General features: G+C 41.3%; 1 protein-coding gene across 1 annotated transcript; it reads left to right on the top strand.

Moving 5' to 3' along the window:
* Positions 1 to 4,272: 4,272 nt before the first annotated feature.
* On the top strand, positions 4,273 to 8,907 carry tmem74 (transmembrane protein 74). Its single transcript, XM_029451668.1, has 2 exons — positions 4,273 to 4,366; positions 4,996 to 8,907. The coding sequence occupies exon 2, from the start codon at positions 5,063 to 5,065 to the stop codon at positions 5,894 to 5,896; it is 834 nt and encodes a 277-aa protein (XP_029307528.1). The 5' UTR covers positions 4,273 to 4,366; positions 4,996 to 5,062; the 3' UTR covers positions 5,897 to 8,907.
* The last annotated feature ends 18,179 nt before the right edge of the window (positions 8,908 to 27,086 follow it).

Raw genomic sequence — 27,086 nt, 5'->3', positions numbered from 1 at the left:
CCAGATGTTCCCAGTTCACCCGCACTACCCGTTTGGGCTTACCAGGTCTGTCCAGAGTCTTCCCCCACCCCTTGATCCAACTCACCACCAGATGGTGATTAGTTGACAGCTCAGCCCCTCTCTTCACCCGAGTGTCCAAGACATGAGGCCTCAGATCAGATGATACGATCAAAAAATCGATCATTGACCTTTGGCCTACGGTGCTCTGGTACCACGTACACTTATGAGCATGCTTATGTTCGAACATGGTGTTTGTTATGGCCATTCCATGACTAGCACAGAAGTCCAACAACAAACGACCATTCAGGTTTAGATCAGGGAGACCGTTCCTCCCAATCACGCCTCTCCAGGTGTCTCCATCGTTACCCACGTGTGTGTTGAAGTCTCCCAGCAAGACTACGGAGTCCCCTACTGGAGCCCCTTACAGGGCTCCATTTAGGGTCTCCAAGAAGGCTGAATACTCTGAACTTCTGTTTGGGGCATAGGCACAAACAACAGTCAGAGTTTCCCCCCCCATAACTCGAAGGCGTGGGGAGGCGGCCCTCTCGTCCACCGGGGGGAATTCCAACGTAGCGGCGCTAAGCCGGGGACTTGTGAGACACCCTACACTGTGCTGTGAAAGGGCCCAGGGCCATCCTGCATCCAAGATATGGTCACACCATACACCTCAGCCTGTCCACTATGCTCTGCTGCTGCCAATCCGCTTACTTCTCCCTCACTACAAATGAGAAACGTCTTCCGTTGCACACTGAAAACTCACCTGTTCAGACCGCTCCATTGCCCAAATAATAACACTTATACACTTGCATGATTCTTGCCATTTGTGTTGTTGTTGCATGTTTGAAAGCACTTACTGTAAGTCGCTTTGGACGAAAGCATCAGCTAAATAAATGGAATGTATTCATGGAATCTGGTAACTACGATAACTCCAATGCAACGCGGCTTTACTGTGTTACGACCAGGCAGCAACTTCCGGTACTGGAAGTGAAGCCATTGCACAAGTGCCATAAACCTGCATTCTTTCTAATGGCCAGCAGAGGGGAACTTCACTGGTTTCAAAAAGAAGTCTGATTGTATAGAAGTCTATAAGAAAACGACCCTACTTCTCACTTACCAATGTAAACATGAGTTTATGGTAATTTATACCTAGAACCGCCGAGTGGGTCATTTTTACCCCTCATAGCAACAGCTGTATAATGCTGCTCTTGACTTTTACGCCAGCCCCCGGTTGCCTAGGTGTCTTTTGATAAGCAGGCTGTCATATAACAAGCTATAGATAGCTAGATTTGATAGATAGACATGGAAATAAACATGAGTGAGCAAGAATCTGATGGGAGAGAGATCAATGATCAATGATCAAGGCTCAGGCTTCAGGTGACAGGAGACGGACCAGCCACTCATATCATCACAACAGCACTCCAACACTGTGACAGGACAGGTGAGCCGAGCTAAACGCATCCTTCTAGTTAGACATATCCCATTTAGCAGTTTGTAGCTACCTTACTGCATCTAAACTTCATATGAATATGTATATTATTAAGTGTCGCCTCATTCATTACTGGATCCGTGCCAGCTGGATGAGACTCGCAAGGACAGAATGGTCTGGAGAGAGAGAGCGCCCCCTTTCTTATTCACATAGCGTAATTAAAGGAACATGTTATTAACCAAAATTAGTTTGAACTTTTACTTAATGTTCTTAATCTACAATAAGTAAATTATTTAAATGCGTTAATTATTTTGTTGTTAGTTTGTTGTAGACCACAGTTTACTGATTCATTTTGAAATGTATGAACTTTTTGATCTGTAATTAAATAAACTAAAGCAATTGTATAATGATTAAACCCAATAAAGTGAATTTTAAATTGTTATTTTCTTAAATCTTACTTATTATTTAAAGAAATAGATGAAAATGAACAACTTAACTGTTACATCTCTGCCAGCGCTGACAGGCTGATGGAGTGTTGGTGGTTCTAGTGATGAACTGCCTTCACATGATAGAAAAATGCACTCTTCATGTAAATTAATGTCTTGTTGAGCGTTTGTTTGTACTTTGCTCCACCCTCTCATGTCACTGCTGGTTCCAAACAAAACAAAAATGGCGACGGCCAAAAACCCAAAGGTATAAGATAGGTTGGTAAGGTTAGAGAAGCCAGCAAGAGTAAACTAGATTATTTAAAGGATCCAACTGAAAAACCCCTAATGTTGTCAACTCTTTTCCAATGAGCGTAGCTAGAAGCACTAACTCCAAAAGTCACTAAATCTAGCGAGAAAGTCTGTAGATAAGCCCGTCCAATCATGTCGTTCGGGCCGAATGACATGATTGGACCGACTTATTACAGTCCAGCAACAACCACAGATTCTGGGTATGGTGCTACCCATTTGAAATGTATTCATGTGAACATTTGTGAGTTTGAACTTAAGACAAGCTGATGCAGCTGGCCTCTGGGTTTTTTCCTGTTCCTCATTCACACAGTTCTACTCATTAATATTCACACATATCTCACACAGTCTGCTAATGTGGGACACACTGACCAGCTTCAGCAGCTCCCAGAGCAGCTGGAGGTTAAGTGAACCCAGTCACTCCCTCATTCATTAATTGACTTCATAATTCACGCTCCAACACATACACTAACCCACTCTTCTCCATCTTACTGCTGTATTTGGATCATCACCTCCATCACCTTGTGATATCTAGAAAAAGCAGTGCTGCGTCCATGTTTCATAATTTCTATTCCGCATGTGGATCCATGCCTGTGGCAGGAGCCACACTATGAGGATTTATAGCTTTCAGAAGCACCAGCTACCCAGGCCGCCCCTCCTCTTCCGAGCCTGGTGTCCTTGACAGCAGGAAAAGTGGTGCACTGTTGCAGGAAGATAGCATCTGATAGTTGGCTGTTGTTACCCTACAGACGAGTGTAGTGTCAGATTTCTAAAGGGGACTAAAATCTGACCAAACGCACCATAAAATATTATGATCCATCATTAAATGACCCGGGAGTATCTCTGAACCCCCCCCCCCCCCCTCCCACACACACACACACACACACACCCCACCCCCCACCCCACACACACACACCTCTGCAAACTCATTTCTACAACAAAAATGGTGGAGTAAATCTTTGCCTCTCATCTCTTTTTTTCTCTCCCCCTCCCACTCTCCCTTTCTCTTTACTCATCTGTTAAATGGAGCCTTGTTGGGAAATGAGCCAAAGCCGTTCACCCAGCCACAAGGACTCCAGGAAAAGTGGCAACTATATTTATAGCTGCTGCCTGCTTGCGCTAAATAAGGCGGAACAGCCAGAAAATTAATATTTATTCAGTTTAAAGTGGGATTAAGCTGGTTGGCCCATCAACCAATTAACATCTCACTTACAAAGTTTTACTTTCCAAGAAAATGTAGGTGTTAATTGTTTATCATGTATCTTCAAAGATGCCACGTAGACATGGACTCTGAATATGTGGAATAAAATGTGATAAACCTCCCAACAAAGATTTGCATGGGGTCACAGATCAGATGCCCTATTTGATCTCTAGATTAAACATGGATTAGAAAGGCTTTGACATAGTGAACAGTAATCTTCTGAGAGGGAGCAGGAGAACAGATGGTGCATGATACATGCAGTTTAACAATGCTTTCTGCACAGCACCGCTGGATAGATGTTTCTGTTATGATGACTGATTTTTGCATGCATGTCTGTGATTTGAATTTCCTCTAAAATCACAAAAAAGAGCCTACAGTAGTCTATAGTGTAACTTTGGGTGTAAAATCACATTATGAGTATGTATCTCTACTGGTACCAGTATAATATGATCCCTGTGGTATTCAGTACTTCATAGCAACCTTGTGAAACTTTATGGCACTCGAGCTCCTGTAAATTCTCCTGTAGAGACTTATATTATGTCTTTGTGTTATTTTTTGTATCTCATAGCTGGCCTACTAACCTGTTCTTAGCCTCTATAGGAGCTTTACAGTTTCTATGGCATCAGATTCTCCTTAAAAATGTTTCCTCCGGGTGGGGCTTTGCTAGTAAAATCAGATCGTTAGGTCCCAAAGGTTCTGGCTCAACCCTGTAAAATCTTCATCCCGTTGGTGTGTTGACTGACTGGTAGTGATCTCAATCGGCTCACAGATAACGAGGCTCCTTTCAGCGCCACAGCGCGGGCAGCCGAGGCTCTGTGTGTGGGAGGGACTAACGGAGAGCTCTCCTCGGTGCAGCCCGCCGCCACAGCACCGAGCAGGGAGAGACAATATATTCAAAGCTATTCACTGATAAGGCTTTTTTTTGTCTCTGTCCCCGTTATGTGATCCCCACCTGCCTGTGCGTCTATGAAGAGGAGAGGGCGGAAGCGATGGTGAAGTAGCGCGGTGAGTTTCTGTCTTTATATGTGTGCAGCCTGAGGAGGGTTTTGTTGGGGATTAGAAACAGATAAAAGCGGGTTGTGCATGACTGGTCCACCCTTAATGCAGAGGAGCATCTCACGTCTTCTGCTGAATTCTAATAAAGTGTTCAGGAGTATTTCGACACATATCGTGGATGTATTGGATGCATTTCGTGTTAAAACTAGCTGTAGTGTGAAATCATTTCATGATGATTTTCTCGGATGTAGACCAACTGTGGTTATGTAAAATGCTATGTGTGATTTAGTGTGATCACAGTTTTGCTCAGGCATTCATTATATAGGCTGTGTCCATTTTAAAACTGAATTAGAATATAATCTCGGTTAATACGTGGATTGTTTTCCTAATTGGATACAGAGGCATTTGGCTAATCACAGCCACTATAAGCGCCTTTCAAAAAGGCTCCACTGATTTGTCTTAGACGATCTAATCTAACTTTGAAGTGCTGTTGATTTAACTATAGCCTAACTATAAAGATACATTTTGCGCATCGTTCCAAAGTGTTTGCGCATTGTGGATATAATGTTTCACCCTTTGAGGGCAATCTAATTAAGATGCACCATTTAACTTAGAGCTGGTGTGTGTCCTCTTGTTAGGGATGCTGTGGAGTGAAAACATCGTGGGAGGAAGGCTCAGAGCGAACCAGCGGGTGGTGAAACGCGAATGGCTTCGCCAGAGCTGCTTTCTGCGAGAGGCAAGCAGACCGATCTTCCGGACGTCCTTGACCGGGTTTCCAGCGCGCTGCTGCATGCCCGAAAGACGGGTGGATCAACAGGAGGAGCGCTCCCAGAGGAGGGCGTCTGTAACCCGGCCCGCACCTGCCATGGCCGGTGTCATTCAGCACCAAGGACGGCGCCGCGCAGGGGAGGCGCAGAGGTTAAACTCGGTCACCTCGGCGAGGAGAAAGTAAAGGTTTGTTGCGACGAGGAATTAGAGACATCCTTCACCTATATTGATGAGAATGTTAACCTGCGACTGGCCAGCCCGGACACTAAAAGTACTCACAGGCCCGTGCGCAACGGCGAGCCTTGCTCTGAGACTTTACCGGAGTTTTCCTTCATGTCCGAGGACGACCTCTCCTTCGGAGAGGGCCCCGGGACTTCTATAGACTACGGGTTTATCAGTGCAGTCACGTTCTTGGTGACCGGGATCTCCTTGGTGATCATCTCCTATGCGGTGCCTCGGGACGTGGTGGTGGACCGTGACAGCGTGTCGGCGAGGGAGATGGAGAGGCTGGAGATGGAAAGCGCGCGGATAGGGGCCCACCTGGATCGGTGCGTCATAGCGGGGCTGTGCCTGCTCACGCTGGGCGGCGTGGTGCTCTCCACGCTGCTCATGATCTCCATGTGGAAGGGGGAGATGTACAGGAGGAAGGTCATTGCTTATTCCAAGCGCTCCGCCAAATTGTACGGCTCCATCAGCCTGAAAACTAGATCCAGCCCCAGCCACTCTTCTGCGCACTTGTCCCTGGAGGACATAGAGGAAACTTTAGCTTAAAATGCTCCTCTATGTATGAACCCTTTGTGTATAACAGGAATTAATGCCATTCACACACATTATCTAACATAGTGTAGCCTAAAACTGTATTTATACATTCAAAGTCTGCAACATGTTTTGTCTCATACTGTAGAAATAGCTTAAATACTGTATTGTGCATCCACGTGGCAAACAGAAAGGAGAAGAAAAACACTCAAATGCAAAGTAAGGAATTGCCAGAAGAAAAAAAACATCATGTTTTATCTTGGGCTGCAACTAACGCTTATTTTCATTATCGATTAATCTGCAAATTATTTTCTTGAATAATCGCTTTGTCTTCGAAATATCAGAAAATAGTAAAAGATGTCCACCCCAGCTTCTCAAAGTCCATGGTGATGTCTTGCAATGTCTTTTTTTGTCAGTCCAAAACCCAAAGATAGTCATTTTAATATGATATAAAACCTACATTCATACATCAGGAAATCTCCATATCTGAGAAGCTTAAAATATTTTCTTCCTTTTTATGCATGAAAAATTACTTTAACGATCAATCAAGCATCAACATAGTTAGCGATAATTATGCTGTCGGCTAATCGTTGCAGCTCTAGTGGTAGCAAATAGTTTCCCAATGACTTACAATGGCTCCAAACCACAAAAGTGACTCAAGAGAATGTTAATAGCTTTGTGTCACATACACGATCACGTTTTTTTTTGTACCCAGGATGCAATCTCTGAGAGCTTCCATTTATTATTAAGGCTATTCATATTTAATGTGACTGTCTCCAACAGCAAAATTGTGCACAGACACTTTTCAGGAAGCGAGGGGAAGTGTGTGTCCGCAGGGCAGGAGAGTGGAGGAGAGATGTAAAGCTGTCCCTGTCCACTGTGATGTGGGAGCATCAGCTCAGTGGTCCACATAGTAATATCCAGTGACAGTCACTCTGGTACAGTGCTGAGGTAAGCCAGTAAGCCCAGCGTCGTGCATCCGAGCCAACGCTCCACATCGGTTTGTTTGGAGTGAGCAATTTGACTGCATTTGACTGTGCCGAAACACACCTCTGCACTGGCTTCCTCCTTTCTGCTCTCCTCCTCCTTTTACCTCCATCTTCTCTCTCCCACAGGAGACTTTCCTTTCTCCTGCAGTGTTTCAGCGCTCACCTCAACCTATGAACACTTGTATATTCACACTAAAAGTATGTGGAAAGGGTCCTGGACGACCACAGCCAAGTGCCTGTGACATTTCAAGGTTGACAAGCCTTTTCCTTACCTGCCTCCTCTCATTTTCTCTACGTGAGGATGGACTTAAGAACGCCTAATCACACATGAAAGAGTTGCCCCACTTCCCAAAACCTTAAGCCTTCACTACTTCAAAGAGCTAATTACATTAACAAAGTGAGGTATCATTCTTTTTAAAAGGGTATATTTGATGTCATCGCGGTGATTCACCGAATAAAATATTGCTGATGACACAAAAAGCTTAGGAAAAGAGGTTTATCATGTGCAGACTTGCTAAAAAAAATGTTAATGCCCAGACAAGTTACAAAGCAACTTCCTGTAACATTTTCTATGGTGCCTGGGTCTATAATGCATTAAACACATGCTTATAATGCATTATTATATGCTTATAGTGCTTTATAATTACAATTATAAGCTCTCATGAATATTCATAATGCTTTATACAAATAATCACAACACGTTATGAAGCATTTTTGAATGACGGAAAGGTCAAGTATCATAATACTTCATAATTGTCACTTAATTCTAACAATGATCATAGTGTATTGTAATTTTTTGATAGTTGTAATACATTATAATCACTGTGATAATGCATAATAATATGATTATTATAAGTGTTCATTGGGTGCTTTAAGTGAATAACATTCCTGAGATATAGGCATTTATAATACATTACAAGCTGGTTAGAAGTTACTATAAGTAGTCAATATTTGCTTTAAGTAAAGTGAAGAAATATCATAATATCTATGCAAGAGCAACACGCAAAATGTTGTAAAACCTATGTATTTGTCAGAACAGAATTTCCAATTTGACACAACCTTTTGATGAACAACAACTGAATAATGGACATTTAAATTTCGCTAATGTAATGTTTCCTCATAAAACAGACTTCACAGTGAAAAAGGTTTAAACCTTTCCTGTAGCTGTATATTTTACTTTTATGTAAACGTTTATTCACCAAATGATCATTATAAAATATTTTACAATAGGTTATAATTATTGCAATAAAGCATTATGAATATTTATGAGTGCTCATAACTATTTATATACAGTGTTATGAACAGATAACACATTATAATTATGTTTGTAAGGCATAGGTGTGATAGAAAGATCTAGATTTGAGTTTCTGTCTTTGCTCAGGCTCTTTCTCCCATGCTGTCTGAAGAGAAGAAAGAAGAATAAAGAATAAATAATGCCACACAATTCTCTTTAAAAACATTTTTCATGTAGGCTATCCTATAGGCTCATGAATCATGCAGGAAGCACTAGAATGAATTATTTGCATATATTCATGTACACAGCCAAAGACAAGCGTTAATGATTCTTATGCAGTGTCACTGTTACCTTGGTTTCTGCTCCTTTCATTTCTCAGGCTTTTAGTCCTTTTCCAAGGCTTATATTCAGAACAACATGAGTGAGCCACTAATAATGAGATGTGTAGGCTGATTGCTCTATGGTAAACAGCTCGAGGCCACAGCGCTGTTGTGTTTTCCTTCAGTTGCATTGCTTCTTTGTGTACTGTCACAGCCAGTCCATTGCACAGACTGATGAACCAGTCAAGTGAAAAGACTGGATCACGAAAGAAGTATCAAGCCGGCATTATCATTCAAAAAACATTTGTTTGCAGCAATGAACTAATGCAAGTTTGTGTTATTACTGTATCATCTTCTGTGACCACAGAGCCGACAAGTGTGTGTGCATCCCTGAAAAACAGCCATTACAGTACGTCCTGAAATGGCAATAAAATGCCCAATGAACAGATTTCCAGTAAAGGTAATAAAAATTAATGAACCATATGAGGCAATGTTGTCCTGTTCTCTTCGCAGAAGCTGTAAATCCACTACCAGTATTACAGATGTTAAAGTGATATTTCATTAAGCAAGCTTTTCAGGCGTTGTTGGCCGTGGAAACAAGGTGCGACGCCCAAGTGCTGGACGCATTTCTTACCGCTTCCTTTTTTCTTTCCCTCTCACCAATATATTCAAGTGAAATTAAACTTGTTCGCAGCCAACAACAATACTACTGATGCCAAAGATTCTGTATGATAATATTGAGCAAATTAATTAGAACTCTAGCAATTTAATGGCCACATAACAGATGCAGTGCATCAGTGCTTTCCACTCTGTGTCAGGGTCACATTCAGAGGTGGCATCATCTGTGAGAATATCACTCTCGTAACACACAGAGGATCATAAATGCCGGAGGGAAGCCATTAACATTGCAGACTTCAAACAAACTCATCTGCAGCATGTAATGCACTACGCTGTAGGTTTTCAAACATACTATACCTCCCCCCTCTCTCTCTTTCTGTCCTCCTCCATGTTTGGCTCCATGCCTCACAGCCAATACCAGGCTTCCCCTCATACAGCCAACTAAACGTGTTTGGAGGATTTAATCAGGGATTTGCTTGAAGCGACAGCATTTTACATGGCAAGCTCAAGTGTATTTCCAGAGGTCTCATGCATAAGCTCTTTATCCTTGAGCAGTGCACAGCTAAGTCACCCTTATTGATATTTGGTTGGTTCCTCTGTAAGTCGATCCCTTCAGGTAAGGCCGGGGAAGGGCTTAGCTGCTGCCATCAGCTAATTTCCCAAAGGTGTTATTACACTCCTCCATCTAGTCAATGCTTATCCTCTGAGTGTGCGCGAGTACGTGAGTATTTATATGACTTTGCAGAGGGGTTGTGTGTCATCTTAGATTAAAGAGATGCTGACCCTAAAATCATATCAAATAGTTTCTGTGGAGACATTCCTACCTTTTCCTAATAAGGCCTATATATACACACACACACATATATATATATATATACAACACACATATATATATATATATATATATATACACACACACATATATATATATATAGATATATATATACACACACCATATATATATATAGATATATATATTATATATATATATATATATATATATATATATATAGATATATAGATATATATAGATATATTATATATATATATATATATATATATCTATATATTTATATATATATATTATGCACAAATATATATATATATTACACACACACACGAACATAAAATATATATACCACACATATATTACCAACATTAATATAGATACAAAACAGATATAAGATAGAATAGAGTATATATAATACCACACACACACAAAAATATAAATCTATAAATAATATAGAGTAGTATATATGGATAATATTATATAATATTATATCCATCAAATATATATAGATATATATATATATCTATATAACAACATAATATCAATATATAGATATATCAGCCATTATATACACATTATATATATACACACAATATATATATATATACACACACACATTTATATATATATACACACCCTATATCATATATCTATGATATATATATATATATAGAGGTTAGGTATACCAAAGTACACATAATAACAGCAAAATCATCCTCAGGTTATTAAAGTTCACAGTTGCATCTGTATGAAATCATCTTTATCTCTGCGAGCATATGTACCAGCTCAAACTTGTTTATTTTCTGAGTTCTGCTTGTTCTTTTTTTGCCCTAAACCATTTATCTGTCTCATGTTGTGCGGGAAAGGCATCTTAATTTTTTAAGTTGCAGATAACACCTGCTGCTGCTTTAAGTGAACGCAACACAAGTTAACACACATGTGGAATTTAGCCCTATGGTGGTCGGAAAGATGATCCTCTGAGAAGAGTAGAGAACTCAAGAACAGAAGCCCTGCTGTGACCAATGTATAACCCAGCATGTGTCTTCCTGCCAAGACCCCACAGATATAATAACGCTCTACATTGTACTATCGTTGCATCAGTTAGGCCCCTGCAAGACAAGGTTTGCATCTACTCACTCTGATCTTCCTCAGATGTTCCTCCTCTCCCTTAAGGGAGGTGAGAGGGCAGAGCAAGGGTGGAGAACAGGAAAAGGGAAAAAGAAACCTTTGAATCAGTCATCTCCCGAAGGCACAGCGTGTTTCATTTTATACACTGCTTCCTGAACTAATGCCACTGATTTGATTTGTCTAAGGTAGAGATACACTTGAGCGCTGCCTTATTCACTTAGCGACTTTGAATTATTGTTAATGGGTGTGTGAATAGTTGGACTTTCATCGTGAGATGACAATGAACAATCAGGAAGACCTGAAGTAACGATAAAATCAATCAGGATTTGATACATGGCACCATCCAACGATATCCCCGTTTCAGTGCACCAGAAAAGTATACAGAACCACAGCTTGAGTTCTTCTCTCCAGTCCAGTCCAGTGTGACTGCAGTGAGCCACAGGGGGAGGAGAATAGTCTGGCTGAACCTTACCTCAAAGAAAACCCCAGCAGGTGCCAGAAACTCCCCAAACACTAAAAGAACAGAGCTGTTGAAAGTAAACAAATTAGCAGTTGGCTTTTTATGTTGCCCTTAGGTTTGTGGGATTTCATTAGAGTTGGAAGTACATGAAACCACAGGTAAAAACCCTCCTGGATGCAAAAAGACACGGTGTGTGTTTGAAGCGATAACCGCTGGGCCATTCCAAAAAAAGTACAGACTCTGTCCAGACCCTTAGCTCAAACTGTACATAGAAAGGACACAAGAGGGGGGAAACCTGCTAGCATGAAGAAAGACTTCACAATTTCTAAAGGTCTTTCTCAATATATACTACATCTAATACAAACCTGGCAAGTTGATATCGGGAGTCCAACCTCCTGAGAAGACAGGTACATTGTTCACTCAAATTGCAACTAGGACAGAATAATTCTTGTTTTACATCACACTGCCTCTGTTCATTTGCTGTTATGAAGCGGGCCTCAAATCTCATGCAACACTCACATGGTATACCTATCTCAATGCAATGTACTGTATATACTGAGTTTACCCTCCTCTAGTTATTTTTGGTCACTCCCTGCTAGGGCTGGGTTTCAGTACTCGGTAGCGATACAGTATCGACTGAAATACCCCAGTACCAACTAGTATCAAAATTATACCTGATCTAGAAAATAAATGGCCATTTGTATGGTTTTACTTGGCCCTCTATTGCAGCAGCTAAAACCCATACAGTCTGTGGTGTGGTGAAATCCAGTGCGGTATAAATAAATGTTTTAATAATTTGAACACTTTCAAAATGTGTGTGAGTGGTGGTGCCATTATATGCAACTGAATGCTTCCATTAACTTGATAGGTAATAAATGAAGTAGGAAAAAAAGGTACCAAATGAAGTACTATATTGGTATCTGCATCACTTTAAGGGTACTGGTATCGTAATTTTTTTAAACGATACCCAGCCCTACTTCCTACTCTCTGCTCTTCTTTATAGGGAGTGACGAGGTCGAGCGTAGATGTCAAATATCAGTGATCAGATATTTTACATTCAAATAGTCACCAAACTACATAAGTTTAAAAAAATGTAATTCATTTAATCAGGCAATATTTTTGAATAATTGACTTTGTAATTGAAATCTAAATAGTTATTCTCTGCTACATAAAGCTATTGTACACAAAGTAATTAACCTTTTTGAATGACATTGTCACAATAATACAACTTTTATTAAAGAAATGTACATACTACCCAATAAATAAAGAAAATATTTTTAGTATTAACTAATTGCCCACAGCATTTAAGATTATAACAACTGGAAATGGCCTGGATCTAAAAATATATATATATATATTGTTTTTTACATATATTTATCTACTAAAAACAAAAATGTGCCTCTTTTTCCCAATGCTCAGCCAAAGTCGAAGGTCATATAAATTCACTAAATCTGTAACTGCAAACAATGATGAAATACATTTTTGTACCGACAATTTAGTAGCAGCCGAGCCATGTTCAGTATTAGCTACAGTGGGATTTTAAATTCATATCAACAGGAGATGATGGTGCACTGTTGAGGCATCTGTTCAACGAATGACTCACATATCCTGCCGGATGATATACAATGCATTCAGTGTAAATTCTCAATTCCCATTTCTCTCCTATATTGAAAACAGTCAGAGAGAAAGCACAAAGGAGTGGATGAAATAACATTTGCATATTATACAATAGAGATTCCCTGGTTATGCTTGTCAGGAGACTGTCTGAGGAAGATGGACAGTGTGATTCAGTGTCCTCTGTGGTCTCTAAATGTGATGAATCCAAAATATCCACATATTTTCCCAGACACCCTATCTCTTTCATACTCCGGTCCAGCCAGCAGGCCATGTGTATTGGGCTTCACGCTTCCCAAGCCCCTTGCCTGCCTTCTACAGACCACGACTTCCTTCCACAGGACCCCTGCCGCTCGGCGAGGCCCTAAGGCCAGACCACTCGTCTACCCAACTCTAATGGCTCTGTTTAGTAACTCAGAGCCTTTCGCAGTTGAGCCAAGAACTCTCCAGGAGTCAAATGGCGAACCGGCGCACATTCTGACAGATTCCATACAAATGAAACAGGTCAAGTTGCTCCAGCCTGTATGGGATTTCATGTCGCAGGGTGTCCTTAAAAGGACCACATAAGAGGTTTTCATCTCTGGGGAACTTTTGGGGGACCACTACAATACCCATGATGATTAGCAAGGTGTCCCTCAAGAGTCTCCCACTGGCTCTTAGCAAGAAATGGATGAACACAGTTGATTGCACTTTGTGGTTCTAAGGATGGCCTCTCAGTATGTCTGTCGGTCTGCCACTTTGGTCCAGATTAAAATATCTCAACAGCAATTGGATGGATTGCCAAGATATTTTGTAGAGACATTCACAGTCCTCTGAGGATGAATCCTAATCACTTTGGTGACCACCAGACTTTATCCTCTAGCGCCAACAGTAGGTCAAAGTTTTGACTTGTCCTATGAAATATCTTAACATTGACAGGATGGATTTGCACAACATTTTGTACAGACATTTATGGTTCCCAGACCTTGTATCCTAATGACTTTGGCGTCCGCCTGACTTTTCCTCTAGCACCATGCAACAGCAGATGTTACATTTAGCTGAAAAGCACTGCTGTTCCTAAGTACTGCCTCACAGAGACCCTACTGTGGTAGTGCACTCTTAATCTTATAGAAAAGTCAATTACATGATTTAATTATCTCATCCACTTTATTGTAGTCTACAAAGCATAGTATGGTCAAATGAACTGTCCTTCTGCCATTGGCTGGTCTTTAATGACAATGAAAAGCGAAAGCACAATCTGTTCTTAGGACCACCATGATTACACTGTGTTCTGTGCATGTGTGATACGACTGCCAAGCCTTAGTGAAGAAAGAAATCCTGATGAAAGCGTCTTGGGCTTGGTCGTTCATTGAAAAAGAGAGAAAACTACAGAAAGAACAACATGTTCATAATATGGTCAAAAATCGGGACTCCATGTGTTGATTCTCAGAAATATCAAATGATTTTCTGTATGAATACAATATCTCCAGGTTGGACTGGTGCTGACTCAGTGTTAGTTGAGAACATGTGAACAGAGCAGCAGTAAAATCATGTTGGATCCTCATACGGCACTTTGACACTTCCCGTATTGAGCCATGAGATTTATTGAAGGGCCATGACAGCCGTTGAATTGATTTCTCTGTGTGGTCAGGAAGTGAATCTCAGACCTTCTCGTGCAGACCAAGCATGCCTATACTGCTACATGATAGTTTCAAACATACACGCAGTTCCAGAAAACATTAATCCCCAATAGTATATCATCTTTGCAAGATTAAATAAATATGTCCTTTTTCCAAACCTTGGTAAATGTGAGGAACTGAGGCAGAGATCAACTAGAGTCTACTTTGCAAATATACAGCACATTGTCTGTTTGAAAAGTTACACAGGATAGGCATTTGCCAGTCTATCGTCCAAAAGGTGGATTGCTTAATAAAAGCAAAGCAAGAGCAACATCATTGTATGCTTTTTAAGCTGTTGAAGAAAGACTTGATCAATTAATTTAACTGCAGAGCTGAATGTTTCTTTTTAGTAAATATGCACATCCATCACGCATCCACAGTCCATCATTTGATATGCAAAAAGATTTAAACATTTACCAATCAAAAAGCCAAAATATTACCTGATTGAATAACCTGAATTTGACTTGTGATCAACATTTTATGTGCAGTGGGAAATTAATTTAAAAGAATGTCTTGGTATATAAGTGAATTTATTAGCAAAATATTTTTACGTATCAATGTTGTTTAATCTTTCATCATAGTTTTATTTATTAAAGTAATACATTTATTGTTTTTCCTACAGGTAATAAATCCACTTTTTCGCATTCTGTCAGTCAGCTGTGCTCTGAAATTCTCCAGAATGATGGCATAGTTTGTGTTTCTTTCAATCACCAACTGTAAAACTTGGACAATATGCCAACACACCAACACTGCTGGTCTTATTGATTTCAATGTGTGATAAAACAAATATGATGTGAAATGAGTCCCTTCCAGCACACTGGCTCTGTTTGGAACAAACAGTATTTGTATTGTTATCCAGAACACAAGCTTATTATTAGCAGAATAGTAGAATATAGAGATTGTCCAAACACGGTTCATACTTCCAGTTTAATACTTGACCACCTAACTTAATGTAATGCTGATTAGCCTTATTTATTTATAAACACTTATGGATACATGTAGTTGTAATTTAAATGTACAAGAAATTAGCAAAAAATTATAATAATACAACAATAACAATACGCTCATTAAATTTAGTAGACAGCACCGCCACTGCTAACACTGCTGTGCACTTTTTGCTACTACTAAAAATAACACTACCAGCAGCTGGGGATTCACAGCCACTGGCTTTGTTGTCATTCAAACCCTCTCCACTTCAGCATCCATATAAAGCTCTGGCTTCCCACTTGACTGGCTGATGGTGAGTGACAGCATCCCTGATTCACTAAATCCAGAGCTGGCCAGCTTGGAGAGAGGAGGGTGAGCTGAGATGCCAGCGAGCTGGATCAGGGCATGTGTTCTGGATGATTTGGTACAGGCTGGTCTGGGCAGCCATGAACAAATCACTGCTTCTCTGCTTCTTGATGATGGACCATTTGCTTTCTATATTTTACTGTCAACAGACAAGGAACGATCGATCCAAACCTATAGCTCTTATTTTGGCTGGAGGGGCGGTTGGCGGTGGCAATGATATCAGCAGTAGCAGGACAATAAGTAATGAGATGGTGTGTATCACCAAGGAGAGTTATTTATTCTAATGAAATATACCTAAAGTGCCAACCCTTGATCTGTCACTTTGAATAATGGTGGTATGTGTGTCTGTAGGATGTAGCCAGTATCATTAATCTCTAGGGACTAGGTTTAGACCAGAGGGACCTTTTAACCCCTTCGAATAGGTAAAAAAGCTTAAAGGGACAGTTCACCCCAAAATACAAAAATACATATTGTTCCTCTTACCTGTAGTGCTATTTATGAACCTGGATTGTTTTGGTGTGAGTTGCAGAGTGTTGGAGATATCATCCGTAGAGATGTCTGCTAGGGACTCGGCTTGTGGTGCTCAAGGCGCCAAAAAACTCAACAGCAATTTCTCTTTCCAGAAACCATGATCCGCTTACTCAAGATTATCCACAGACCTTGTTGTGAGCAGTTTCATGTAGGAATTTTAGGAAAACTATACCCGCCAACAAGTGAGCACCAGCCTCTCGTCCATGAGTAGATGCAAGGGTCCTGATTACTGGAAAGAGACTTTGCTGTAGAGTTTTTCAAATGTATTTGTTTGCCGTTTTGAGCCCCACAAGCCGAGTGCCATCTAATTCCATTATATTTAAAAGACGGCAGACATCTCTACGCCCGATATCTCCAACACTCTGCAACTCACACCAAAACAATCTAGATTAATAAATAGCACTACAGGTAAAGGGGAAAATATGCATATGAAAACTGCCCCTTGAACTCATCCCTGCTCTTACTCGTTCCCCCTGCACCAAGGAAGCTCAACCTATTCCCCCCTCTCTTACAAATGCTCACGAGTCAAAGTCAGCTTTTCCCATGTAGATATACCACAATCCAAGTCTATGATACCATCGGTTCTAGTTGTAATTCAGAGGAGAAAAAGGCGTTTCGTCTTTCCTGGTTCAAATATGACCACCAAGCATTCAGGTAGACTTGCAGACTCTACTCCTTTAAGGGCTTGATAACACTCCAACTATGTATCAAAAGAAAATAAGAACCATAAGAGTGTTGACGCACGAGGGCAAAACAGTAATGCTCTCAGTCAAGGAATTTAATAGTTTTGGTTTTTTAATCCCACTCGCTGAGACCTCTAGGAGGAAAAATAGCCCAATTTGGGCTGCGAGGAAACCGGACCGGTCTCGATCTTGGACTGAATCATAGCCTCCACAACAAAACAAATTTGCATCAATGATTATTTTCCAAGAGGGAGAAAAATCTTGCAAAAACTTTCCAGAGGTATAAACAGCGCAATTATTGACAAACAGTCACCACAAAGGTAACCTTAGCCTTCTGACGAGTATGCATGGTTCAGCATGTGATATGCATTACTTATCCAGATCTTTACAAGCGTTGCATTGCTGTACGATACAGTGGACTTAATGTGAGCAGGCAGTGGCAATTGAGATTATTGAGCTGGACTAAAGTGTCTCGGTCGTTGAAAGAGAAGGTAAACTTTATTGGACCTTGCATAATTTGATATGTTAAAGAAGAATCTGATCTCCTCTTTCTGTTCGCTGTGATGTTGTTGATGCTCCTTTTGGATGTGCTGATACACAGCTACAATATCCAGCCTGGTGTCATTTAAGTAATTCTACCTAAAGCCTGTGTGATAGGATATTACTTAAAAAGACGGGCTTCAATCTTTTTACTTTTATTCAGTGGTGAAAGAAGTACTGAGATCCATTTCTAAAGTCAAGTAAAAATACTACATAAGTGTAAGTTCTGCATTCAACATCCTACTTAGTACAAAGTACAAAATCTTATCAGCAAAATTAACTGCAATTATCAAAAGTGAAATTACATATGTTATAATATTTGACATATTTTATTTCTTAATACAGAGGTTGTAATGCATACGCTACTGTTGTAGGTGGAAGTGCAGCTAGTTCATCTACTTTATATACAGTTAGATGGTTTATCATACAAAAAGGTCACAATATAAATCTGAGGGGTTGTGAGATGATTAATGGTGGAAGGTATTTTACACAAATGTATCTTATTTATGCTTTTATAATGAAAAAATTGATACTTTTATCATTTTGAGCTTTAAACTACTATTTAAATGAAATTCTAGCTGCCAGTATGCGTCAACAGACATACTTTCAGACGGTCAAACCGCTTCTAAAAACCCCTACCACCATGTTGGAATTGGGGAGAGGGCTGCGGCTAGTCATTTCTGTAATTACTTTCCGAAACCAACAATCCGACATTCACACCTCTTTCAGCAGCAATCGGTCAGGTGAGCCATGAAGTTTTCGATTCTGTTTGTCAGCAGGATTAAGGAAAATTTACAGGCCCAATTTTCATGAAACTTGGTGGAAGGGTTAAGCATAAGCCAAAGAGGGACCCATAACATTTCGGAGCAAATCATAATCATGGGTCAGTCACACGCATTATTGTTTTACTTATGGAGGTCTGCGGTCTCCGAGTACCCTTTTGGTTCTCTGTAGATTCATCACCCCTTCCACATCCTCACATTGTTTCACATTGTTATTTGATACCATAAACATATACATTTTTGACCTGCCAAGTGACTTGTGGAAGCATTCTTGATCATGAGCAACCACGTGAAGTAAGTTTGTTGTCTGCCTCCATGGCATATCTAATTATTTCCTCTCTGTGCTTCTTCTGATGCATAACTGATGAATAATTAAGAATGGACAAAGTGGCTCACTGCCAATATGGATTGTAATGCATTATGCTTTTTGCAATACAATCTGCAAATGTCGAATGTGTTACAATTAGCTGCAACAAGACTGACTGTGGAGACCCTCCATGCAGCACCTACACAAAGTGTTTTTATGTGAAAGATCCCACTTTGATCTAAGAGGAATATGTGGTGAAATTGGACTCTGTGGTTTGGCTCTCTGGGAGAACAAAGAAAAACTTTAGCCAACACTAAAACTGGGGGAAGGTCAAGGGGGCAACCGCAATTTAGTTGATCAACTGTGTCATTTAATATAAGAAATGTAATGATTAATGTGTGAGAATTTACACCTACCTTAGATTAAAGGAACACGCCTGTAACATTAATGTGATCACTCAAACCCACATTTAACAAGTATCATTAGTGGCTCTATGAATGTCTGGATGTTTTAGCGTTCTTGAAGTAGAAAAATGCATAATTAAGAGCTTTTTCTGTCCACAGTCCAAATGAACAAAATGTCCATTAAAATGCTGACATAGGTAATGTAGCTGTAGGCTTTGTAGCTTATGCTTTTTATACTCTGGCACGGATTCTAACTATTCATTTGGTCGAGGACCCAACTCATAAACTGGGTTCTTTTAATTTGTTTTTCTGTTTTTCTTTTGGTCTATTGGCTGTACCTCACAGTTCAAGCATTCTCTGAGTGTTTCTGTTCCTTACTTTATGTGTCTCCATGAGCAAACTCCCACAAACAGAACTCTCCCCCAATTAGCATTTATTAAAAAATCCCTACCTGGAAGTATTGGCGGAAACTGGCTCCAAGATTTACATGGGTAAGAACTGTATGAATAAGAGATTCTGTTGGGTTTACACTAAACTACGTAAATGTCTGAGAAATGTTACAGTAGCTGCCAGCGAACTGGAGAAGCGCTTTGTCGTTGTGCCGTGGCCCATGCTGTACGAAGTCCAAGCACTGTGGAATGAGGAGTGCTGTCTGGGAGATAGAGACTGAGTGGAACCCATCACTATTACCTTGGCTGTTTGTGGTCGTCCGCCTGCCATATCCCTCTCCCCGCAAGCAGATGGTAGCATCGCTAGCCTGCCAAGTTTACACTGACAAGAATGTGTGTGTGACACGAGTATCCATTGGTGTATATGTGTGTACGTGACCGCATACATTATCTTACGTGGCAACAACACGCTAGAGTTCATTCAGATCCATGGCGAAAGCAGGCTACTTGAAAATTCCCCCTTGTCTTCCACAACAGAGGGTGTATTGTATGTTTGCGCGTCTATTACAGATCGTGTCACAGGGAAAGAGAGTGATGGATCTTGACTGGATATATGTGAGAAAGGATGTAATACGGTAACCTTATGCTGCAAAATGAGACGACAAGTGAGCAGTGGGGAAACGGATACAGTCAAAGCGAGTCAGCAGACCACATTGCATGACAGTATGTCCTGCAGATGTAGGCTTGAATCTCTCACGGATGCCATAATCTACACATATCAAACCACACCAGGCTGAGTCAGGCGTTTCAACGATTTGTGTTTTTTAAACCCCTCCATGTTTGCCAGTTATCATAGTTGGGGAAATGAACAGTGACCAACCAACCCAGAGACGGTGGAGGATATAAATGGCTACCATGAGGATAGAGGGATCAGCCAACTGATAAATTAAACTATGCGTGGCCGCAGCTCCTATGCGCACATATGGGTGTAATTAATAACAATATTGCTGGAGATTACTACATTACATTACATTACAGGTCATTTAGTAGATGCTCTTATCCAGAACGACTTACAGTGAACTAACTACAGGGACAGTCTCCCTGGAGCAACTTGGGGTTAAGTACCTTGCTCAGGGGTACAATGGTGGCTCCAACAGCCTTGTATTTTTTAAATGTTACTTATGTAAAAGAATGCAAGTAGACTCCACCTAATTTATCAATTAGCAAAAGTAAAAGTACTCATAATGCAGAAGAATGACTCCTGTCATTGTGTTGTATTATCATATTATAATGCTGGATTATCATTAATACATAAGGGATAATGTATAGTGAGCGGGTCATTATTGACACAAAATATTGATTTAAAAATGCTTCCACAAAAATAAATAGCCCGCTCACTGTGTTTGTAGATCAGACATACATCCATAGCAATTTCTGCAATTGACTAAATCAGTATTCAACAAAGCTGTGTAATAAGGATTTATAAATGGCCAAGCAACATTTAATACTGGATTTAGATTTAGCTGGATGCGATGGAGCTTGTTTTAAAGCAACAGTCTAAAAAAACAAACACTTATTAGCTTTCTTGAGAGTTAGTTGAGAAGATTGATACCAATCATGTCTGCATGCTAAATATGAAGCTACAGATAGCAGCCTATCAGCTTAGTTTAGCTTAGCTTAGCACAAATACCGGAAGCAGGGAAACAGCCGACTGGTTCTTTGCTTTATAATACCTGAAAAGTAACTAGTTACTACAGCTGCCACATCTACTAGGTCGTCCTCAGACGGGCCCTCCATCGGTGCTTCCAGTCCATGCATCTGGCTAGCTCGCCAGTATTTTCTGCTCCCGCATCTTTCCTGAGTACATCCACATATGTTTTTGCGGGACGCCCTCGTGATCGGTGCCCGTGTGTTGGCTCCCACAGCACAAGTTTGCTGGCTGGCAGCTCTTGGTGTCTTTGGCAGTGACCTGCCAGCCTCATTCTCCTGACCACTGTTTTCTCACCCACCCTTAGCGCTCCCCCATACAAGTGCGTGTTGGTGACATGCTCATCCTTGTTGATGCCAAGTATCACAGCAGCATTCTCGTGTAGCACCCATCTAGGGATTTCTGCAGGGTGGGCTTCAGGATCCAGCATTCACTGCCATACAGGAGAACAGACTCCACTGTTGCATGGAAGAAGCTGAGTTTCATTTGTCGAGGGAGGTTGGAGTTCCACACACAGGTCATGCCATTCAGGGCCCTCCATGCAAGCGCCTTCCTCACTTTAAGGTCTTGCTCGGACGAGTTGACCCACGAGCCCAGGTATTTGAACTCATTGTCTTCCTTTAGAGCAGTGCCTCTAAATGGTCCGGGGGGATGTTATATGTTATGAACTCAGTTTTCTTGGCATTTAGGTGAAGGCCAACCTTGGCACACTCTGTCTCCACTCTGCCCAGGAGTTCCTGTGCTTGCTCTACGCGGTCAGAGAGCAGACTGATGTCATCCGCATAGTCCAGGTCCGTTAGGACTAGAGCGGGGTGTCGTCTCGACCTCCTAGGTGTTATTGTGAGGCCGAGTTCTAGCTCTCGTCCACTGATGGCCTTCCTGAGCGCATAGTCTAGGACTATGATGAAGAGGAAGGGGGCAAGGGTGTCCCCTTGCAACACCCCAGCCAAGATGTCAAACTCTTCACTGTTGCCATCTGGGGTTACCACCTTCCCTCTTGTACCCTTATATGGCCCGGAGTAAATTGGAAGGGACACCATAGGCCTTGAGTACCTTCATCATCTCTGTGTATCGAGTCAAATGCCTTTTTGAAATTGATGAAGCACAGTACCGCTGTCAGGTTGTTCTTCTTCTTAACCTACATCTGGTAGAGTAAAAAGTATTACTAAAACGTTGTCAAGTATATGTAGAAAGTATAAATTAGCATAAGTAAATAGTCAAGTATGCTACAGTTCAAGCATCTCAAATTGCAACATACATTGCTTAAGTTATAGTCTACCATTAACATTATGGTATGTGGGTAATCAAAATGGAGAGCAGGAAGTGTTCACACAGCATCAAAGCTACAACGTGGAGGAATATGTGAAACATTGTTCCCAGTTGGAATGAGGTTTGGCACCATGCCTTGAAACTCCTTTGACTCACTGTAGTAAAATAGTGTTTACTATTCCTGGATGGTGTCATGTCAGTGTACACAGATGAGATGTCTCACAATGCCTATGGAATAATAAAAGAACGCGTTACAGCTTGTATGCATTCATAAATCCATGTAAAACTTTGTCTGTAGAATTTCCCCTACTTCCACATACTCCCAGGCTCTGTTGCATCCCTCTCCGGGTATAACATATCCCTCTGTGGTTGCCATTAACATTCACCCAGGAAGCTCAATCAGTAGCCAATACTGGTTTTCCCTCCTTTTTGTAATTAGGCCCCAGGCCTTGTGTGGGGTATGCCTGTGCATTCTGGCTTAGAAGACGCCCTGAGAGGGGATTTGCGGTTTGGGAAGCCTGGGCTGGAAAGAACAACTGTCTATTGGAGCCAGCAACTTGCCCCTCTGATTTGACACGTGCCCCACGCTGTGACAGAGTCTGCAGACAGGATGCAGCCTCGACATGTGCACGGCCGAGGCTGCCACTGCCAGAAAGCCTGGAGCTGAGAAGCCGACGCAACAAGCAGAACGTGGAGGCCACAGAATATCCTCTGGAAGAAGATCGCAGCAGTCTGGAGCCTCCTGGTCAAGAGGTCTGAAGAGTACAAGCATGGCCTGAAGACAATAGTTTTAATTCCACGGGCAAAAGCCTTCATATTGTGGAAATTACCACATGCACTCACAAACTCAAGCTGACACAAAGGCATACCTGCACATTGTCTGCACACTCATAATCACACTTCCATAACCACACATTCTCTCCCTCACACACACACTTTTCTCAGGGATGTTTCTGCCTTGAGAGGAAATTCTTTCCCAGCATTGATGCCCTTGGAGAACAAAATTGTGGAAAGGGGGAAATATTACAGAATGAACAAGGAGATATTGTGCAATAACTAAAAAACTTTTCCAGATGACCTTACTGCTTCATATGCAATGATTGCATTTTATTAGGCAATACAAATCTCCCCCTTTGCACATAAACATACCACCTCTTTATCAGTACGTAGTGATGCAGTGTAAATGCTCTCTCTGTGCTGTGTAGGATGGATGAATGAGATGTGGTAAACCCTCAGCACAGCGTCCAAGGCAAAAAAAAAAAACTGCTCTGATGAAGGCATACTTGTCAAACATTATTTTCCACGACCTGAATCCCATCATGAAAACCGAGTTCATTTGACACGACAAGTTACGCAAATCTATGCAAATACACCAGAATGAATAAATGTGCATTTATTATGATGCATGTGTGTTAATATTCAAAGCTAATCGAATCGGATCACAAGCTTGGAAGCACATCGAGAGTTTCTGATTATTGTGAATTTTGTTAAAGTGAGTTCTGGAGGGTGACTGCGGTAGTTATCTCCTCACATCTCTCCTCTACATGTCAGGTGTTATTTGACTGATACATCCTCACTGGTCCAACCCTGCATCTCCATTTCCAGAGAAAAGGGAGTGGGTCAGGCCATCCTCGCTCATAGCCAAAACACTACTTTATCACCGGGCCCGGTTGTGTGACTGGACAGGGCAGGATTTAGCACTGCATGCCTCATCCATCTTTAGCGGTCCCAGCCTCTCCCCCTAAAACAGACAGAGATGGATGAGCTATAGCTGGAGCTTGCTCTCCCCTTCCACTCACTCCCTCACCTTGGGAAACTTCCCCATGCTCGATGCATCCTGAGCGTCACGGAGCAGTTTGTCTTGCAGCCCTCCACTTTCTTGTTCCTTCTCAGTTTCTCTAACCCCGACCTTCACTGAAATCGTGTCTTCTACCTCCACTTTGATCTCCCACAACAAACCCTATTTCTCTGGCCTTTCCACCAGCTTCATCCTCTGCTTCAAATAAGACTACTGTCATGCTTAGTGGCTCTGTGAATCTGTACTTTCAAGGAATACTCAACCCACAAAATGACCATTTGTAAATCAAATATTCACCCTTGAATTCCTGAAGAAAACTTAGTTTTTCTCTCATGCCTCCACGGTGAATAAAGAATCAAACAAGAAACACATTAATTCAAGTAAATGGGAGACGCATTAACAACAGGAAAACTATATTAAAACCTCCGTTTACAAAAACTCTCACGCACGAGAAGCGCGCCTGCGCTAGCCTGAGACAGTTAATGCAGAAGTGTTTGAAATAGTAAAGTTTAAGCCAAAATGTTTGGGTTTGGAAAGTAGTAAGCAAATTATTAGATTAGGGATGTGAACAGTGAGAATACTTTTGACCAGTTACACAAGTTGGTTTACAGGTTAATTTAATTTAACAGCCGAAAGTAAGCTCTCTGTGTAGACAGGACGCACCGCGGCGAACTGTACTAACTGGACCAGACTAGATAAATGAGACTTGAATTGTCCTGCACGACACATGTGAGGGTTTGGAAAATGATTTGTTCATATACAGTAGTTTGGCGTCGCTAAATGCGGTCCTCATTTAGTTAAATGTTCACCGTTTTTAAAATCCTCATGCACCGCCAATGCGATCGAGAAAAACAACGTTTTCTTCAAGAATTCAACGTAACACGAGGTGAGTAATAGGTTTACAAATGGTCTTTTTTTTTGGGTGAAGTACTCCTTTAATTTGTCTCTGAGTGCCAGCCTTCAGCAGTTATAAATCACCGTCATCACCCCTACTTTTGATGAATAGGATGATTAGGCACGGCTCTATCCCAGTGTAAACTCATCATCCCAGAGCTCATCCTGTGCAGCTAACCTGGCCACTGTGGAGCAGCCCAGGACAAGCAAACTCTTCAGGGGCTAATCTCCCAGGGAATCCAGGATTATGGGCAGCACTAATAGCGAATCCCCTACACACACTAAACTGAGCCAGCGGCTTAGCGGGGTTAGAGGGTTCTCTCCTCGCCTTCCTCTGTCTTTTGGTCTTGCTGTCCAGGTATGGGCCGACGAGATGTTCATAAGCTCTGAACTTGTGGGACAAAAGTTGAAAAGGGCTGTCAGGAGCTGGAGGTGTCGTAAACAGTGAGAAGTGGTGCTAAAGCTCTACAATACTCTGCACGAGGCAAACAGCTATTTTTCTTGACTCTACAAGGATATGTTTGGATTGCACATCTGAGCGCAAGGAACAGATTTATCAGAATTCATGACTGATAAATGAAGCGTAACACCACTTTTCTTGCTCAGCAAATCAGAGTTGCAGAGTGGCTAGAAATAACACGTACAACTACAGGTTCAGTTAGATGATGTTTAATGCATGAGAGCAATAGCCTACTTCCAGGTGTGTGCGGTCACTCATTGCAGTCAGTCAAACGTTTTACCCAAAGCCATGAGTTCTTCATCCAGACTACAGATGGCACTATTGCCTCAGAATGGCTGGCACTGGATACTAATATCTCACAATGACTGATCGACAACCTTAATTCCCCTAAATGACCTTTGCAAGTACAGAAATGTTTGCATGGAAGCAACAACTAAAATGAATCACTGCTTCAAATCAAACAGCTTTCACCCTGCAACTCTTCAAAAAGAGCTTCATTTAGCCTCAGCCCTTTTCCTGTAAAAATAACTCCAGTCAGTTTATGCTGAAACGTCCCCCTGGCTTTCATTGGTTCCGCCAGATTGGTGAGGCAAATCAAACGCAGACACATTTATCCACTGACCAAGGCCAGAGTATTAAAAACTTGAGCAAACGGCTTTCCACACTCTGGGCTTTTGAGCTGGTGACCTCTCTCAATTTAAAAGGCGTCCAAAAAAAAAAAAAAAAAAAGAGCATGAACTCAAGTTTTCCATCAGCCGAAGACTGACGAGACAATTGCCACGACTTAATAAACAAAAATAAATGGAAGTAACAGCTGACCCTGCACGGGTGAGCGACAGCTTTAGATGATCGTTTGGATCAATTCAAATTCAACAATTGCACCAAGTGAACCGAGCGTCTAACAGCAGAGGAAACCAGCGCTGCCTCAAAATGTCTTTCCTCCCCGCCGGTCATGAAAGTTCCCAGATTCGTGAATATCATTTTTTATTTGTATTTTCCAACTTGGGCGTGCTAATTACTGGCAGCGTTCTGCGAAACTCTCTAAACTGAAATGACAGAGGTGTTCTTCAGTGTGCTGAAGTTGGTTCAGCTGCTGTCCAAGGTAATTGAAAGGCAAGATTTTGCAGCTGGAAACCACTGGGAATGAAGAGAAGCTTTTTTTTTTATGTCCCTGTTGTTACCACTTCTCCCTTCATAATGACAAATGTCTTTCATCCTTTTCCAGGACATTTATAGCAGGTTCAAATATGTCAATAAATGTCACTGCTGGACATCCAAAGAAACAACCGACTAACTGCTGCTACAAACATAACACACATAAAGAAAACGTAGAGGC

This window comes from Cottoperca gobio, chromosome 16 (genome assembly GCF_900634415.1).
Source record: "Cottoperca gobio chromosome 16, fCotGob3.1, whole genome shotgun sequence".
Classification (NCBI taxonomy): domain Eukaryota; kingdom Metazoa; phylum Chordata; class Actinopteri; order Perciformes; family Bovichtidae; genus Cottoperca; species Cottoperca gobio.
The sequence above is the reverse complement of the archived record's forward strand: the minus strand, read 5'-3'. Positions and strand labels throughout refer to the sequence as shown.

Bases quoted from the DNA above. Each gene is read 5' to 3' on its own strand.
- tmem74 (XM_029451668.1), top strand. From the start codon at position 5,063: ATGGCTTCGCCAGAGCTGCTTTCTGCGAGAGGCAAGCAGACCGATCTT.